The sequence below is a fragment of the Portunus trituberculatus genome, chromosome 38, assembly GCF_017591435.1.
Source record: "Portunus trituberculatus isolate SZX2019 chromosome 38, ASM1759143v1, whole genome shotgun sequence".
Taxonomy (NCBI): Eukaryota; Metazoa; Arthropoda; class Malacostraca; order Decapoda; family Portunidae; genus Portunus; species Portunus trituberculatus.
Genome location: NC_059292.1, coordinates 17515050 through 17533895, shown reverse-complemented (window position 1 = coordinate 17533895; position 18846 = coordinate 17515050). Strand labels below are relative to the sequence as shown.

Sequence of the window (18846 nt, the reverse complement as noted above, 5' to 3'; positions counted from 1 at the left end):
TTTTTATTTCTTTTGTAGTAAAAGAAAAAAACTGCAAAAAGTATACATACGTTTATTTTCACACAATACTATATGCATGTACAACAAAGAATTTTGGGATTGGCGTAGGTGAAAATAGGGGAAAATGTGCACGAGTATTAGGTGAAAGTAGGAGGAAATGCACACGAGTGGTAGGGAGAAATGAAAATTTAGAGTGGCAGCCTTGCGGCCTGTGCATCACTAATCTGCGTCACTCTCGCCCCAGCCGGTGTTCCCCAGCCCTAAGAAGCACAACTTCCTGCCTTTCAAAGATAAGCTTGAGCTTATAAGAAAGTGTAAGGCATGTATAGTTCAGTGTCGTTGCACTGCAAATGGGTGTCCCTAGATCAACAGTATCAAAAATTTGAAAGAACAGGGAGAACTACCGTGAGATCATTGCACCATGCAAGTGTTTTTATTTCCAAAAATGTACTGTACAGTACCCTAATGTGTTTAATAAAAAAAGTTAGATATAAATGAAATACTGGTTCAGTCTAGGTTAGTGTTTTTCAAAGGTTATAGTGATGTTTTAGGGGATCTAGGGGGGAGGTTGGTCCCTATCCCCCCTAATTCTTAAGTATACTTTCGGAAAAATTGTTTCACGATTCAAATCAACGCTGATTCAAATGATGAAAGACCGGCCTAACCCCGTCAAATTGCGAGGATCCCCTATAGTGTCCGAAATAGCTGATATCTGACTTATAAGTGTCCAATATAGTGAGCATTTGCTGTATTTCTACAATCCCTCCTCAGGATCCGCCAAGGCGGAGGTGCCTCTGGTGATTTGCCTCTGCCAGTTGAGGGGGACCTCAGGAGGTATTATATTGATTTTCCCTGGAGTGATTACTGATTCCATGTCAAAGACACATATCTGAATGCTGAATGCATAACAGAGGTGATTGTGTCTGGCATGGAAGCATACATTCCTAATTTTTTTCTCATTCTAAACCCCCTAAATCTTGGTTTAACACAGTCTGTTCTTGTGTTGTATATGATAAAGAGGTTGCCTATAAAAGGTACTTCATACACTTTATATTGCTAAGAAGACCAGGAAGTCTCTTACTCTCGAAGTGAAGCTGGATATTATTCACAGACACAAGAGGTGAGAAAACTAATAGCATTGCTCGCCACCATGGCTCCATCTACTGTCTCTACTAATTTCAAGTCAGCAGACTCTATTAAGAAGGCTGGTGAGACCACATCATCCTTAAAGCTAAAAGAACCACCTGAACTCGTGACTCTGCAATGGATAAAAAGGAAAGCCTTGTGGAAATGTGGTAAATAAGTTTTGTATGCGGTACAATGATGAGCCCTTTGTTTACATTCCACAGGTTGCCAGTTAGTCTTTCCCGTTTCACTCTCCCTCCCTTCATAAATTTAAGATCATCAACATTATAAAGTTACATACATACATACATTAGTGTACAGGTAACTCTCGATTTACACGTGTTTGATTTACGCGTTTTTGTTATAATGTGACCGAAAAAATATAATTAATTTAATTTGCGCGATCGGCTTGCTTATACGCGATTTGGCCCAACCACATTTTCAAACTGAGCGCCGGACGCAATTTCAAACTGTGCGCCAGAGAGTTCCGCAGCTGGCCGATAGGTGGGAGCTCCGCTCTTCTCGTGCCTCATTTGCAGTCAGCCAGCACTGAGTACAAATGGAATCTCTTCAATCTGCCTATAATTCACCAAAATGGCCCCAAAAACGTGCTTTATCTTCTTCTGCATGTGGGGTTATTTTTGATAAGTGGATTTTTGATAAAGTGGAAAAGCTCAGAGGAAGATGGTGACTGACTGTGGTGTGAGTGGTGAAGGCAGTTGACACAGTGAGTGTTGTGTTTACATTTTCTTTGTTTTGTTGTTTTCTCTTATTATTTTTTGCTTTCTCTTATTATTTCTTGCTTTTCCCTCTACTTTAATTTAAATACACTTCTAGTATTTAGACTGGTAAATAATAAAAACATGTTAATTTAGCCAAATAAATAGAGTACAGTAATACCTTGATATAACTGCCCCAAAACATGATTTTTTTTATATACGACAAAATTTTTTGTATAATTTACGCCTTGGAATACAACGATATTTTTAAGATACGAATAGCCATTGGTAGGTGGCGCAGCGATCGCTCAGCTACTCACGTCCACCTGAACATTCAGCCCGTGTTGTGTATCGTTGTTCATCCTTTGTGCATGTATGTGTCTGTGCTCCTCCGCAGTGTGTATTTTTCTCAAGTTTTGTGAACTCCCAAAAGTAAAAGTTAGGCAAGAAACACACAAAATAGCCTGTATTCACATACTGATTACACTTAGAAATTCAATAAACGAGTGAGTACAAATAGTGTTCTGCCCACAAGCAACTCTTCCTCTTTGCAATGCAAAAAACCAGAAGTCTCTAGATGTCATGGTTACCAAAATATCACAGGTTGAATGAGGTAGTATCATCGGTGTACGTGGCCTTGCGTCCGATTTGGTTCAGCAGCCTTGGCTAGAGCGAGAGAAAACGGGCCCCTTGTATCCTCTCTCTCTCTCTCTCTCTGTCCTGTCGCCTGTTCTGATACCACTCTCATTCAAAAGTTGTCTCCCCGTAACATGGTGAGAGACCCAAGGTACACTGTATTTTACGGCATGCAAGACGCTGCATCTTGGAAGACACACCCTAATATTTGAAAGAAATTTCTAAGAAATAAAAGGTCATTCATACAAGAACACATTCACCATATACCTGACCACTGAACACAAAAACATCAGAAGCAAGGGGTCTGCAAGACACTATTGTTTCACCACTCCTTTACAAATTTGCTGGAGCACTCACCACAAATTTAAAATTATGTAAATAAAAACACCATAGGTAAATACATATACACAGTGAAACAGTCCATCTCTTCTTGTTTTAGTGGCGGGCGACGGCATGTATTGGACGTATTGTTTACTTTACAGAATCACTTATCCGATCGCCGAAACCGAACGCGTCAGTCGTGCTTCATAGGCTTTATCAAAGTGAATACAATTCACAAGTGGAGTTTTGACTCTTGCTTGAACGAGTAAGCCATTTGGATGTTCTATTAACCCTTTCACAGCGCAAATAGGTTTTTGGGTCATGTCTGTGAGACGCAAATTCGGCCGAAAAATCGAGGTTTGCAAAATTGAAAAGAATCAATATTCTCATGCATAATAGTGTTACGCATCTACTGTAAAAAAAATGTAGGTCTTTACTCACCCTGGAAAGTGGTGCAATAATGATAGGAAATTGGCTTTCTGGTGGTACGTTGTGCGCTGTTAGAGTACTGCCATCATAGTGGGTGGTTATTTTCCGCCACAACTTGTGCAGGTGTTTTCACTAAATTACACAGAATTTTATGCCTGATTTGAACTGCAGTTGCTCAGAACTGCTCCAGAATGTGCTAGGGTAATTATTTTTCACACCTGTGCATACATTATGCCCACACAAATAATATAAAATATGTTTTCAGAGTGTTTTCTTGATGTACATACTATCATGAGTGAGGATACGCATGCCCATATATGGTAATATACAAAATGCGCAATATCTGCGCATATCTGCTCTCTAACAAAAAGATTTGATCATTACTCTTGTTATTTCTGTAAATAAATGCATAAATAGCTACTAGCAACATCGTAAAATAATAATAATTGTGAAAAAAGGGGCATCTGATACTCTAATGCCATTGTGACTATATTTTTCTTACCACACAACTGATGGCGCATCCCATGAGTCGAGGGAGGATGGGAGAATGTCATCTGGCAACTAGCAGCAGCCAGGAGGCGCGCGGTTTAATTCTGTGACTCATCAAATATGGGACCACGATCATGGACAGGAGGCATTTCCCTCAAAGCCACGATCGTGGTCCGGAGCACTGAAAAGCTTAATAAAGGTATAAAGGTACCTGGCATGATGTGTGTGCATTCGTGTGCATGTATGTGTGTGTTACAATGAGACGAGGGAGCGGCCCGTTTTCTCCACACGCCGAGTAGGCTGCAGGAAAGATTATGGTATTGGAAATACTTGTAACATCTAAGTACTGAGTTTACATAATATAAAAGGCTGAATTAAATAGTACTTAAGCTAACATCATAATGTAATGACTCAACATACAAAGCCAGGTCACTATCGGTCAAGTGTCCAAGCTCACTTGAGGTTGGATGTTGCCTTACAATACAACATTCGTCTTCGAAGATGGACTAGTATTTTTCAGGGTATTTTTTAGGAAAAAAAATGTGTCTTGTAAGCCGTAAAATACGGTAGAAGTAAGGCGTGTGGGAGAGGTGGTGGAATCAGACACAGCGAAATTACTGTCGCTCCTACCATTCATCGTTGGTGACACTGTGACGTAGAGCATATGTTTACTCCCGATGAGTGTTGCCAGCTCACAAGCAAAGAAAACGGGAAGAAAATAGCCAATATATAGCTGTAAAAAGCCTAAACATCTATTGACATGCCCCGAATTTTGCGTGATGAAGGTCTATTGATGTGTTCCGAGTTTTGTGGGGTAAGTTGTTAATTTGGGCAATATAGTTAATTTATATCATGCATACAATAAACATTGTATTCATTTTATATTAAGTCTATATTTGGCTGGTATTTAAAGCATGTTAATTTTTTTTTTGGGGGGGAGGGAAAATTCATATCACAAGAACAAATTAATTCTATTTCCATTAATTTCTATGGGAAAAATTTATTTGATATACAATTTTTTTATATACAACGATCATCACGGAATGAATTAAAATCGCATGTCGAGGCACCACTGTGTTTTGTACAAATTATTTTGGACCACATCCCACATCCCCCCTATTATCTCTTGTTTCTTATGAGAATTACATGTTTGTTTTACGCAAATTTTGATATACGTGATGCCTCTTGGAATGCATCTATCGTGTAAATCGAGTTACCTGTACATTATAATGACTTAAATTAAACTGCCTAAATGTTTAACTTCATAATTTTTACTTTCATTAAACCTTTTACTGTACTATGTACTCTCGCTTTGTTTACTCTCAATGGAAGTTCAAGTCAAGGGTTAAACTTGTTATAATTGGTTCGCTTAACGAAAATTTGCTTAACGAAAGTTTTTTTTTAAGGAATGTAACCCGTTCGTTAAGGGTGGTTGCCTGTATATATATATATATATATATATATATATATATATATATATATATATATATATATATATATATATATATATATATATATATATATATATATATATATATATATATATATATATATATATATATATATATATGAAACAATAAATCCAAATCTTAATTAAATGTTTATCTTGTTTCTTTACTAATGAAAAGTATTGTTGAAAGTTTAAAACTTCAACATGCTCATATTCCAAAAACTAAAATTATTGATTATCAAAAGTTTGGAATAAAAAGTATTGACAATAATAATAAATCAATAATGCCAGTCGAAAATATTTATCGTATAAATAATGACGATATAATTTTTGTGATAATGCCCACCTATGATTGATTTACTGAATGCCAGCTGAATGTACCTTCAGTTTGATCATCTCATATGTCTCTTGGTAGATATCCATGTTGCCAGTCTCAATGATTTTATTGGCCAGCTCTGTCAGTTTCAGGAAGCTGGACATCTTCTGGCTTCCACTCTCACTCCCATCACCACCAGTCTTTTTCAGTTTCCATTTTTGAGCAGATGAAATCTTCTTGTTCCCACCAAGTCTCTGAAAGGATTTCAAAACATTTGTTGGAAAGGTGAATCACACAAATGTATAATCCTACAGTATAATATATTTTGTTATTACACATACTACTACCAATAATTATTAATTATTGCTTAAACCCCATTCCCACAGCAAACTTACATCATGTCTAACAGCTCGAGAAAAGAAATGAAAGAAATACTTGAGGTGCCCCTTCTCGTTTTCTTTGAGAAGACACCCTGCCCGTTTTCTGTTCCCAGGTATCAGCCATCAGGCCGATTCCCTCATTCGCCTCTTAGCTGTCACAGGGCTTACACATAGTCTTCAGCTCAGCGCTTTCACCTGCTCGTTTTTTTTTTTTTTTTCTTTTTCTTTTTCCAGCAGCAGTTGGTTTGCCTTTTGTCACTACTTGGTTTGTCTGTCTTCTACTGGGAGATTGTAAGTGTGTTATTATGACACGTAAGTGTGTGAAGTGCTCTTGTTCCCTCCCGTAACTTACGGTGGACCCTCATGGTGGGTGCCTGTCATGTAGGGAGGTGTTTTATAGCCTTGCTTCTCGTTGTGATTGCTGCAAGGCCTTGTCACACGACCAGTTTCTATGTCTTTTGGATAGTATTAAAGATTGTACTGAGAGGAGGAAAGCTTCTTCTTCCAGTAAGCGTAAGTCTTCCCCTTTGTCACAGCAACTGCATAAACGCATCTGTAAGATGGAGGAGACATTGGGCTGGCTTTCCCTCTTTCTCTCCTCTTTCCAGGGTTCCTCCTTCTCTGGTTTCCAGTCTCCGGCTTCACAGGGAGACGATTCCAAGCTGGGTACGAGAGGGGCTATGCAGAGGCTAGGGCAAGCGGGACCAGCTGGTGCTGCTGGTTGCGAGGTTGAGATGGTACTGATGACCACTGCAGAGCCAACAACAACAGGTGGTGGCAATGTCATGGTTCCTGGCACAGGTAAGGCAGTGCATGGTGCCCTTGGTACTTTTCACACTGTTTACGGGGGTGGGGTTGCCGACAGCCATCAGTCTACCATGCCTGGCAGCCGCCCCACTACCTGGGATATGGAGGTCGGTAATTGCCATACAGCTTCCATGCCTGGCAGCCAGACTCCTATCCTGGATATTGATATTGAATTTGATGTAAAAAAGGAACCTTTGTACTTTCATGTCTTGAAAATGTGAACTCAGATATATGAAATTATGTGCAAAACAGGAAAAGAAAAAGAAACCACATACAGTGTTCCCTTGCTATTTCGCGTCGGTTCGACTTCTGCGGTTTTTATACATACTCGTAAATATGTTCTGGGGATTTTTCGCTATATCATGGGGTCTGTGGCGTCACTTACAAATACTGTACGTACAGTAATTCGGTAAGTTGGTGTGTAATAACGACGACAATGTATGTAAAGCACTGTACATGTATTGTTCGTATACATATGCAGCCTCACCCAACATCTTCCCTTGTTGTATCCAAGGCCCATAGAATAGAAGGTCTACCTACGCGTAACTCTAAGGGGAAAAGAGCTGGGGCTAGTGACGACAGCGGCTTCACCAACAGGGGAGCTTCCTCCCAGGACATGCCTTTCTTGCATGGAAACCTCACGCTCTCCCTCTGCCCGCTGAGCAAATCATACTTACCTGGCGCAGGAGACAAGTTTTGTGAAGGCTTCTCTGCCTCCTATTACTGCCCCACACCCTCAACTTGCCAGCAAGTCTCTCTCTCTCTCTCTCTCTCTGACCATTGTATCATTATCATATTTAATTATCTCAATACTCTTGCTGTTATTGATTATTATTATTATTGTTATTACTGTTATTCTTATTATTATTATTACTAATATCAAACTTTTGCTCTTATTATTATTAATATCAATATAGTGTTGCTGTCTTTGTTATTATTATTATTATTATTATTATTATTATTATTTAATTTTTACGTTACATATATAACTGAGGCAATTTATATCTACACAAGTAACTGAATGGGGACTTCTCAATAACTAGACATCAGAAATTTACTTCACAGTAACTAAACATCAGAAATTTACTAATATCTTAAGGTGCAAAATTACCAGGAAAAAAAAATAAAATAAAATTGTTTTCATTTATCACATACTACATATTATATACTACTGATAATCAAAACAGTCATGCACTGCACAACTCGGCATTATGAGCGATGTTGGCGCAGAACAGAGAGAGAACGGGAGAGAGACAAGCAGCTTGCTAACTGAACCAAAGTCCCCACTCTGACTACTTGTGAACCCGCTGATGCCACGGATACGCATATTTTAAAATTTTAAAATTTTTTTATTTATACCATTTGGGCTTTTCACAGGAATTTATGGGCTAAAGGGGATACTTTTTGTGGTACCTCCTATCTCAAAGCCCATCCGCTAGGAAACCGTTGTCCCGAGTGAGGAAGCCCAACCTACACTCAGACCGTGGACAGGATTCAAGCCCATGCGCTTGGAGACCCCTCGGACCCCAAAGCACGCATGGTTCCTCTGTACCACGGCGGTCGACCTTCTATTCCATGGGCCTTGGTTGTATCTTGCCAGTCTCGTCCACGCTGTTGACTGTCTCGCAGACTGTCTCGCATACCGTGTCTTAGTGTTGTGTTCACAATAACTTTTTTTGTTTAAGTAGTGATTCGTTAAGCCCTTACAATGCTGCCTAAGCCCTGTGCCCCTGTGAAAACTTCCCCTAGTGAGCCCAAGAGGAAGAGGAAGATGATGACCATCAGTGAAAAAGTGAAATTTTTGCATATGATCAAAGAGAGCAGAAGAGAGAGAGTGTTACGTATTGTGTGAGAGGGGAGAGAGAGAGAGAGAGAGAGAGAGAGAGAGAGAGAGAGAGAGAGAGAGAGAGAGAGAGAGAGAGAGAGAGAGAGAGAGAGAGAGAGAGTAAATGTATACTTACTGTATAAGGTTTTATAATTAAATAGATTTAAGTAAAATATGTATATGTAAAGTATAAATACTGTTTACATATTTTAAATATTTTGGTACCCACATACACATACACCAAAATTCCTGGGGGAGGGAGGGGGGACAAATCCTACTTTGCAGTTTTTCACCATTAGCAGGGGTTTCTGGAATCCATTAACCGCAATAAACGAGGGATCACTGTATTACAAGTATTGTAGATTTCTATAATAATTGGAATCTGGCAACTCTTATTAGCAATGGGAGTCACATGACTCGGCCGACAAGCACAGTCCTGCAGAGGCAACCATGGGTGACACACACCAGCGCATTGCTTGAGGGGAGTATGTGAGGTTTATGAACGTCGATGATGGCTCTGATAACGAATCCTCCAGCACAGAAGAGTTCCCCCAACCCAGCTCACTCTGGCAAAGTCTGTGGAATAAAACAGACATGCAAGATTTATATATAAATCATTGCTCAGGTGCACCAGAAAATAATCAGAATCATGTTGAACTTCTGGGAATACAGTACTTATTCCAAAAGGCTGGCCAGCAAACACGGGCATGGTTGCAATAAAGTTGTCAGATAGACTCCACTGAAAGTCACTTTGATGTGCAGCAGCACGTGCTAAACCTGCAGTTTAGTAAAAGTATTTCTGCCACGCCCCCGTCTGACTCTGTGTGGCTTAACAAAGCTGATTAAAAATTGTCTCTTCTTGCCCAACTGTCCTCAACTGTTCTGTCTTTTCAATGTACATTTTAAGAATTTCACATACACATAACCTTGTGTCTTTGGTAAGAGCATGAAATTTCACAACCTGAATATTACATTTTGGTCGGTATTATATGATGTTGCCACCTAACCAAATGGTAATGGAGTCCTTCCCTATGCTAATGTTCATCAGCACTAGTAAGTGTAAAGTTTGAACCTAGGCTGTTTGTGTGAGGGCTATCAGCATTACTAATTTCAAAGTCAGTGCCTTCAGAGTGAGATTGTTAACAGGGGCCATAGTCCTCAGTTGATGCAAGACTGGTGTGACATCCCAGATATCAGTATATCTGGGTGTTGACAGCCTCAGGATGAATACTCTAAGCAATATGTTGACCTGTCCTGCCAGTATGCAGGAAAGAGCCCCCCTTGTAGTTTTGATGCAGTCATACCTCACTCCTCTGTGAAAGGTTGCAGATAAAAAATTAATTATATGGCTTACAGAGGGTGAGGACATTAAGATCTCGGAAAACTTCACATACAGGTGTCCCTCGGTTAACGATCGACTACTTAACGATATTTCGCTCATACGATCCCTCCAAATTAATCCCTATTTTTTGGTTAACGATCGCCAAAATTCGGTTAACGATCGGATTGACCAATCGCAATCGCGATCGCAATCGCGATCGCAGCGCCTCCATCCACCCGCGGCCCGTGCAGTAAACACACCACAGTCTTTCCCGCTGTTTTGATTGTGCAACAACAACTCTATCACGCTCGCTCTAAACTTCTTTTTTTGTGCTTATTTGTGATCAAGTGAACTTAGTGATGGCTTCCAAGCGACCCAACGATTGTTCTCCACCGGGAGATAAGGCTAAAAATCGAGAAAGAGCATTGGCCTTGATATTAAGTTGAACATTGTGACTCGTCATGAGGGTGGTGAAGGGGTAAACTCTATTGCTCGTGCCCTTGGTTTATCTCAATCAACTGTATCAACAGTTCTCCAGAAAAAAGTACAAGTGAAGCAGCAGGCCAACCAAGTCACAAACCTGCACAAACACACAACAACTCGTAACAGGGAACCGATTATGGAAAAATTGGAACGTTTGCTGAGGCTATGGATTGAAGACCACACACACCGCCGCATGCCTCTTTCTACCCAACTCGTTACTACTAAGGCACTGAGCCTGTGGGAGGACCTGAAACCAGAATTCAACATAGGCGAGACAGTGTCCTTCAAGGCCAGTAAGGGGTGGTTTGAACGTTTCAAACATCGTGGGAGTCTACACAACCTCAAGGTTAGTGGGGAGGCAGCGAGTTCGGATCAACCGCTGCAAACGCCTTCAAGCCTTTGCTTAAAGAGCGCATCGAGGAAGGAGGTTATTCAGCCAAGCAGGTTCTAAACTTTGACGAGACAGGCCTGTATTGGAAGAAGATGTCATCGAGAACGTTTATAGCAAAGGAGGAGAAGTCGGCACCAGGATTCAAGGCATCTAAAGACAGGTTAACATTATTGGTGGGGGGGAATGCCGCTGGTGATCTTAAGCTTAAACCATGCCTTATTTACCATTCCCAAAACCCAAGAGCTCTGTCTGGCTATATTAAGGAATATTTGCCCGTAGTATGGAAGGCAAACAAAAAGGGGTGGATGACGACTGTTATCATGCAAAGTTACGTGACAGGATACCTCTCCAAATTCCTAAAAGAATATGCTGCCCAAAACAACATTGCTAACAGATTTCTCTTGCTGTGTGACAACGCCCCCAGCCACCCAGAGAGCATGAATGACTGGGCAGATAATATTGAGGTCATGTTTATGCCCCCAAACACAACTGCCCTCATCCAGCCGATGGACCAAGGAGTCATCGCTACTTTCAAGGCCTATTACCAGCGGCGCACCATGAAACAGCTGTTGGCCTGCATTGACACCCCTGACAAGCCGACCATGAAACAATTTTGGAAGGATTATAACATTAAAAAGGGGATCGACAACATCGACGAGTCATGGAAGGAGGTGTCCAAGTCGGCAATGAATGGATGTTGGCGTAATTTGTGGCCTGAGTGCGTGGAACGTAAACAGGAAGTCCCTGTCGATGTTACAGCAGTAAGGAAAGACATCGTTCATATCTCCCATAAGGCAGGCTTCAATGAGGTGGACGAGAATGACGTACAAGAACTGCTGGACAGTCATTCTGAGCCTCTCTCCAACGACGACCTCATGGAGTTGGAGAAACAAAATACTTTGGAGGAAATGGAGGAGGACAAGGAGCCTGAAAGAACCCTCTCCGTCAAGATTTTCGAGGAGATTTTTAATCATATTAACCAGGCCATACATCTTCTCCAGGAGAATGACCCCAACCCAAACCGAAGTAATGGCGTGACTAATGCTATAGAAAATGACATGAAAGTGTATAAAGAACTATTTGAGGCAAAGAAAAGGATGGCAAAACAGACAGTCATCTCATCTTTCTTCAAACCACTCACCGCCCAAGCAACCCCATCCACATCCCAAGCAACCCCATCTACCGATCAAGCAACTCCATCCACCTCCCAAGCTACCCCATCCACCTCAAAAGCAATCCCATCTACTTCCATAGGAGTCATCTCGTCGTACTTCAAAGTTCGTCCTGCTACCTCGAAAAAAACTCCACCCACTTCCAAAACAACTCCATCCACCTCCAAAACAACTCCACCCACATCCAATCTATCCTTCACATCCACCGTAACCTTGAGTGACGATGAGGAGAGCCTGGATGACCCACCCCCACTGGAAAACGTATTCTCTCAAGAATTTGAAGGGTTTGAAGCAGCTGACCGAGTTTGGGTCGGTGTGGGCATGATGAGATTTAATCCTCCAAGGCCCTGTGTCCCTCGGGGCACAAAACAACACACTACGCATATCACATCCACTCCTCAAGGTAAGTACTACCAATTCTAAAGGTGTAAATAACAACTAACAACATAGAAAGTGTCGTTTATTTACGCATCGCGAAATACATGTATGTAGTTGATAATTTCAAATCCCTCAGTTAGCGATCGTTTCGGTTAGCGATCTGTTTTTGGGAAACGTAACCCTATCGTTAACCAAGGGATACCTGTACTTTGGGAGTATAGTGTGTAACAACAGTGGGTCAAGCCAGGAAGTTGTACGGCAGATTGGCCTGGTCCATGGCGTTATGAACTCGCTTTAACATAAGTACAATAAGTCCTCGTTATATGCATTCCTGGAAACCTTACCGTATATTGAAATTACCATATACCGAACCCATTATAACATGTAATAATAGGGAATGTGTTCTAACACGTCAAAAGTCACTCCTACAGAAGTGAAAATACATGAAAATCGTCATAAAAAAAAATGAAGTGAAGTAAAATCGGGGAAGTGGAAGTTATTGGTCTTCTGGTTGCTGCAATCCCTGCTGTGGAAATGGGCTAGTTGTTTTACTGAAAACTGCAAAAATTGCAGCTTTTCAGAACACCTGTGGCAACTTTGACAAATGGATGCCAATCACAGATGACATGAAAATAAACTTCAGGTGAAGTTCATTATTTGAGAGAGATTCACCATGGCTTTCCAAAAGATCTTGAACATCATCATCAACTTCATCGAAGCCAGCCCTATGGCACAGATTTACTGCCATTTTTTATTGCACTGATGTCATCTTCAGCGAAGTCTGGGAAGTCATGCGTGCATTCTTGCCATACTTTATTCCACGCCAAGTTCATGGTAGACATCTCCTACTCCTCCCAAGATGACTTGATGTTATCCAAGGCGTGCTTGATGTTATACGACTTCCACCATTCTCTGATAGTGGGCTTGCCAGGCCCATCTGTGCCCTTTATCAGTTGCTACATGGTTCGGCACTGGTAGTAGGCTTTAAATGTTTGCCATAATTATTATGAATATATGTGCTTACAACAGACCCTTTAATATTCCATTTATTCATCTAATTAGTAATGCATGCAAGTAATATGTAATAACATAACATAACATAACATAAATAATAGGATAACAAAGGGCCACCAGGGCCCATCTAGGTTATCCTGTATCAGTCGCACAGCGACCTCGTCATCAGTACTTAAAGATACACTTACAAGTACACAATACATTATATACTAATTCTAAATATTTGGCCCATTAACAGGGCTAAGTCCTGCAGCAAAATCCTCTACAATTTGTGGTCCCCATACATGGGGATCATGTCTTGTTTAACTATAGTAAATTTCTTATAAAAACTATCATGCAGTGCTATACATAATTATAAATCTAATAAATTTAAGTGCTTATCTAATCTGTTTTAAACATTGTCAAACTAGTGCTATTTACAACCGTCTCTGGCAATGCATTCCAGAAGTCTACCACCCTATGACTAAAGAAATATTTTCTTATATCTAACCTGCAGCCTTGCTTTCTAATCTTCCTGCCATGATTTCTAGTCCTATTTCCCTCCTCTAAGGTAAAGAAAGATCTCACATCTATGTAGTTTGTATCTGAGAACATTTTAAATAACTCTATCATATCCCTCTTATACATCTCCTCTCAAATGAAAACATGTTTAATTCCTTTAATCTATCTCTATACTCCAGGCACTTTAATGCTGGTATCATCCTAGTTGCTCTTCTCTGAACTGCTTCTAACATGTTGATATCCTGCCTATAGTGGGGTGACCAGGCCTGTATGCAATACTCTAAATGGGGCCTAACATAGGAATTATATAAGCTATGCACCACTTCCTTACTTTTATAACTAACATTTCTATTTATAAAACCCAGGATCCTATTTGCCCTATTTCTTGCTTCTAAACATTGCTTTGAAAATTTCATAGTCCTGTCTATCACTACTCCTAAATCCTTTCCTTCCTCTACTGCCTCTAGCCAACATCCCTCCATCTCATAGCTAAAGTTTGTGTTGTCTTTACCTAAATGCATAACCTGACACTTTTAGAATTAAACTCCATCTGCCACCTGTCTGCCCATGCTATCAGCCTGTCCAGGTCTCGTTGTATTCTGTAATTGTCCTTTTCACCCTGTACTGCACATGCTATCTTAGTATCATCTGCAAACTTTGATACTTTGCTACTAATTCCTATATCTAAATCGTTAATGTACACCAAGAAAAGAAGAGGTCCTAGCACTGATCCTTGGGGTACCCCACTAACCACTTCCTTCCACTCAGACATTGCCCCATTTAATACTACTCTCTGTTTCCTATCAGAAAGCCATTCACTAATCCAATCAACTAACCTACCCCTATCCCATGTAGTCTCAATTTGTACACTAGCCTCCTATGCGGTACCTTATCAAATGCCTTGCTAAAATCTAGATATATAACATCTATGCTATTTCCATCATCTAACTCCTTGGTAATATATTCTAAGATATCGAGCAAATTTGTAAGACAGGACCTCCCTGATCTAAAGCCATGTTGGGTATCTCTAATTAATCTATTCTCATTTAAATGCTCCCAAATACTACCCTTAATGATTTTCTCTAGTATCTTACATACTATACTAGTTAAACTGATCGGTCTATAATTATTCGCATCATCCTTCCTACCTTTTTTAAATATTGGAGTAACATTAGCTAACTTCCAGTCCTGAGGTATCTCAGCAAACCTAAGTGATCTTTCAAAGATTAACTTAAGTGCTTCAGAAATACTGTCTACACCCTCCCTAAGTACTCTGGCATGTAGCTCATCAGGACCACTAGCTTTCCTATCGTCTAGTTCAAGAATAAATTTCCTAATAATTCCTGGTTTTATATCAATATTTTCTAAAGCTCTTAAACTACTCGTCGCACTGTTTGTAACAGGATTTCCTATTCTTTCCCTAGTAAATACTGAAGAAAATTGTTCATTCAATAATTCTACTATGTCTTCATTTTGATCCACTACTACACCATCTTTTCTGAGTGGTCCAATCCTATCCTTATTTTAATGCAGTTAAAAAAAAAAAGAGGGGGGAGAGGAAGAGATAACAGGCTCCAAAATGGTCAAGTTGAAGTCAGTACTGTGAGTGGCGGGGAGGTGTGGCGTGGATGACGTCATCATCCCTGCTCCCCCACACTGGGCCCTCTCGGATGACATGAGCGGATACCGTATGTGAATTTTTTTTACCATATATCGAATCGAGGGTAGTAATTTCCAAATACTGTAACTGTGAATTTACCGGATAAAGAACTACCGTATAACTTACTGTATTTGGCTTTGTCGGTACATGTGCAGCCGGACAACGATTTAGATCTTCAAGTGATCTCTATTTTACTCTATGGTTGTGAGACATGGATGCTCCGTGGGACTGATTTGAGGCCATTTACCAGCATAGTCCGTCAAGCCAACTATGACTATATGAGCATGTGACACGCTACCTAGAAGCCAATCCTGCATATTGGGTTATCTCTGAAAGGGATAACCCAGCATGGAGGAAGCCAAGGGGACGTCCACAGAACTCATGGCTGCATCAAGTCGATGCCTCCTGCTGGGAGATACTTGGCACAAGAAGGGAGCCTGCATGGATACTCGTGAAACGTGACTGGCTGGAGTGGCGCCATAAGGTAGGCAAGGCGACGCATCCCATAGCATATGCCCTCCATGATTGATTGATTGATTACAGAGGGATTAAGGGAATCGATGTCCCACCTATAGCAAAACTGTGTCCATCTGCTGACATGTGTATGGTACTGCTTTTGGGTCCCAGGCTTCCAAAAGGCCATGATGATGTCCGTACCCACAGCCAAAATGCCCTGTTTTTGCAGGTTTTCCTGGACAGAAGACAAGCCATTAACTTGGTGTGTCTCATAATCGAGTGATCCTCTGTTGCAAATGGGAGAGTGAGCATGTTCTTTGTCTGATGAGCCAGGGTTCTTTGACAAGCAACTGGAGTAGTGCCCCAATCCACTGTTGAGATGGCCACAGTGGAACCACCAACCAACCTTTTGCCTATTCCTCTCATAACTTCTGCAGACATCTGGAGATCAGGGCAAATAGGGGGAAAATAAGTTGGCTCAAATTGTCCCCAGTTGATAGAAAAGGCATAGAAAAATCTGGCCTCTGGGTCAGGTTTCCAAGATCAATACCAGTCTATCTGTTTGTTTAATCAAGAGGCAAATAAATCAATGCTTTGAGTCCCAAGAACTTTGCAGATGTCCCTGAAAATGTTTTCATTTAGCCTCCACTCATGTTTATCATTAAATCTGTGAGACGCTTTGTCTGCAATGAAGTTGTCTTTACCGGGTATAAGAGAGCGGGTAATCCAAACATTTCTATCTAAACACCAATTCCAAATCTCATTGCAAATCAAAGATTTCATGCCCTCCATTTCATTAACATAAGTAATGGCAGTGGTGTTATCACAGAACACTTTGACATACTTTCCTCTGAGTTCACATGCAAAAGATTTCAAGGCAAGGAAAATGGCTTTGAGCTCCCGAGCACTGATGTGAAGTCTGAGAACTGAGGTAACCACCCCAGCCTAAGTCCGAAGCATCAGTGTAGGTACAACTCAATGTCAGGTGATTTGCAGAAAATTTTCCTGTCTTGCACAGAACTTGGTTGATCCATCACCTGAAGTTTATTTTCATGTCATCTGTGATTGACATCCATTTGTCAAAGTTGCCACAGGTGTTCTGAAAAGTTGCAATTTTTGCAGTTTTCAGTAAAACAACTAGCCCATTTCCACAACAGGGATTGCAGCAACCAGAAGACCAACAACTCTGGCCACTTCCCCGATTTTACTTCACCAAATCACCCTCTCCTGAGGTAAGCATTCCCATGAGATCAGCTGTTCAGTTCCACACTGTCAGTTGCTGGTTTGCGCCCATATCGGCCGAACGTTCGCACTACTGCTCTGTGTTTTTCTGCCAGACCTACTGCCATGTCATTGGAGACATAGGTACATTGTATCATGGTGCTCAGTTTGAATATATATGCCGGCATGGGTTGGGCCTGCTATTTGGCTACTTTACTTGGTATGGGTTGAGCCTACCAATTGAGTTCTGGTATGGGTTGGGCCTACCAGTTAGCCAAGGTTCACATATTACTTAGTTTTGTGGCATGGGTTAGTCCTGCCACTGTGCTATGGTAAGGGTTGGGCCTACCATTCTGCCATTTTTAACAATTATAATATGTTAGGGTAGTGGTTGTTTATGGTACAGATTACCACGTGCAGGTTGGGAGTCATGTCTTGCTCTGGGGATGGCACCCAGGTTCCTGGCAGGAGTGTAAGCAGGTCATCCAGAGATGGAGAGGAGAGGCATCATAGCAGCAGCTCCAGTGCTTCCCCGGTGCATCAAGGCTGTCTCCGATCATGCCACGTGTGGCGGTCGCCAGCTTAAACACAGACCCCCACCACTCACGCTTCCGTGCCTAAGCCATCCTGGCGGTGTTGAGAGAAAAAGTAGCAAAACTTAGTGCCAATACACAACCATCCTCGGCGCAGGAGGTGAATTTTCAGGTGAGTGCTTCTACAAGACATCAGTCACCTGCTAACTTTTCTGGGTTTGTTGATGACGGTAGTCAGGAAGGTGAAATCATGGAAGTAACTCCTAGGGGAAGTGTTTTGCTTCACAATGCAAAGGATTTGGGGCCTCCTGACACAGTTTCTGGGGACATTGATGACAAGATTGCTGGGATGGTCAACTTCCTGTTTGAATAAGGTATGCAGGAGGAGGATTACAAGGCCATCTCAGAGGACAGGATTACCACTCGACCTAACAATTGTCCCGAGCTGGCTCCTGTAGAGTGCAATCCCCAGAACTGCGAGACCCTCAAAATGGATGCTAGGAAGGCAGACACCCGACTCAAAGATGTAAGTGGTAACATTCTTAAGGCAGGTATCATCCTTATAAAGTCACTTCTGGCAGGTATCATCCTTACAAAGTCACTTCTTGCAAAGGAGGATGATTACCCATTGGTTGAACAGGAAGTGAACAGGATTAATGGCACTTTGGCATTCCTTGGGCATGCCAACCACAAAAATAACTTGGTTAGGCGTTTTGTTAAGAAGCAGGAAATTAACCATAAATGTTCACACCTGTGTTCTGATAAGTGGCTGATGTCTCATATGTTGTTTGGCAATGATGTATCTCAGTCTGCCATGCAAATCGAGGATACGGAGAAGCTGAAACATAAGTTTGCAGCCAAGAAAAACCCTGTCCCATGGAGGTTCACTGGTGGCAGGTCCAGAGGCTTCTGAGGGAAATCCACTCAGAGGTACTACATGCCGAGGTTCCAGCCCTATGGACTGCAGAGGGGCTTCAAGGGTGGCCAACGGCAATTCCAGGCTCATCAGGACCCAGACTCAAAAAACACCAGAGGTCGGGGTCAGTAAAGGCCCCAGCGTTAACCAAGGTTAGTAATAACTTTGAAGCATACTTCATACGTTTGTTCATGTGTGGAGACAAATTACTAAGGACCCAGTAATTTTGGACATGGTGTTACACTGCCATCTGGGCATTAATATTTCTGACATTGAGCACTTATTCAGTGGGGAGTGTGCATA

General features: G+C 41.3%; 1 protein-coding gene across 1 annotated transcript in view; it reads right to left on the bottom strand.

The window, feature by feature from the left end:
- The window catches only part of LOC123514738 (CD2 antigen cytoplasmic tail-binding protein 2 homolog), a 118802-nt gene that overhangs the window by 43695 nt on the left and 56261 nt on the right, over nucleotides 1–18846 (bottom strand). Inside the window, exon 5 of the mRNA XM_045272830.1 lies at nucleotides 5551–5739. Coding sequence (XP_045128765.1) covers nucleotides 5551–5739 — 189 coding nt within the window. The remainder of the gene's footprint in view (nucleotides 1–5550; nucleotides 5740–18846) is intronic.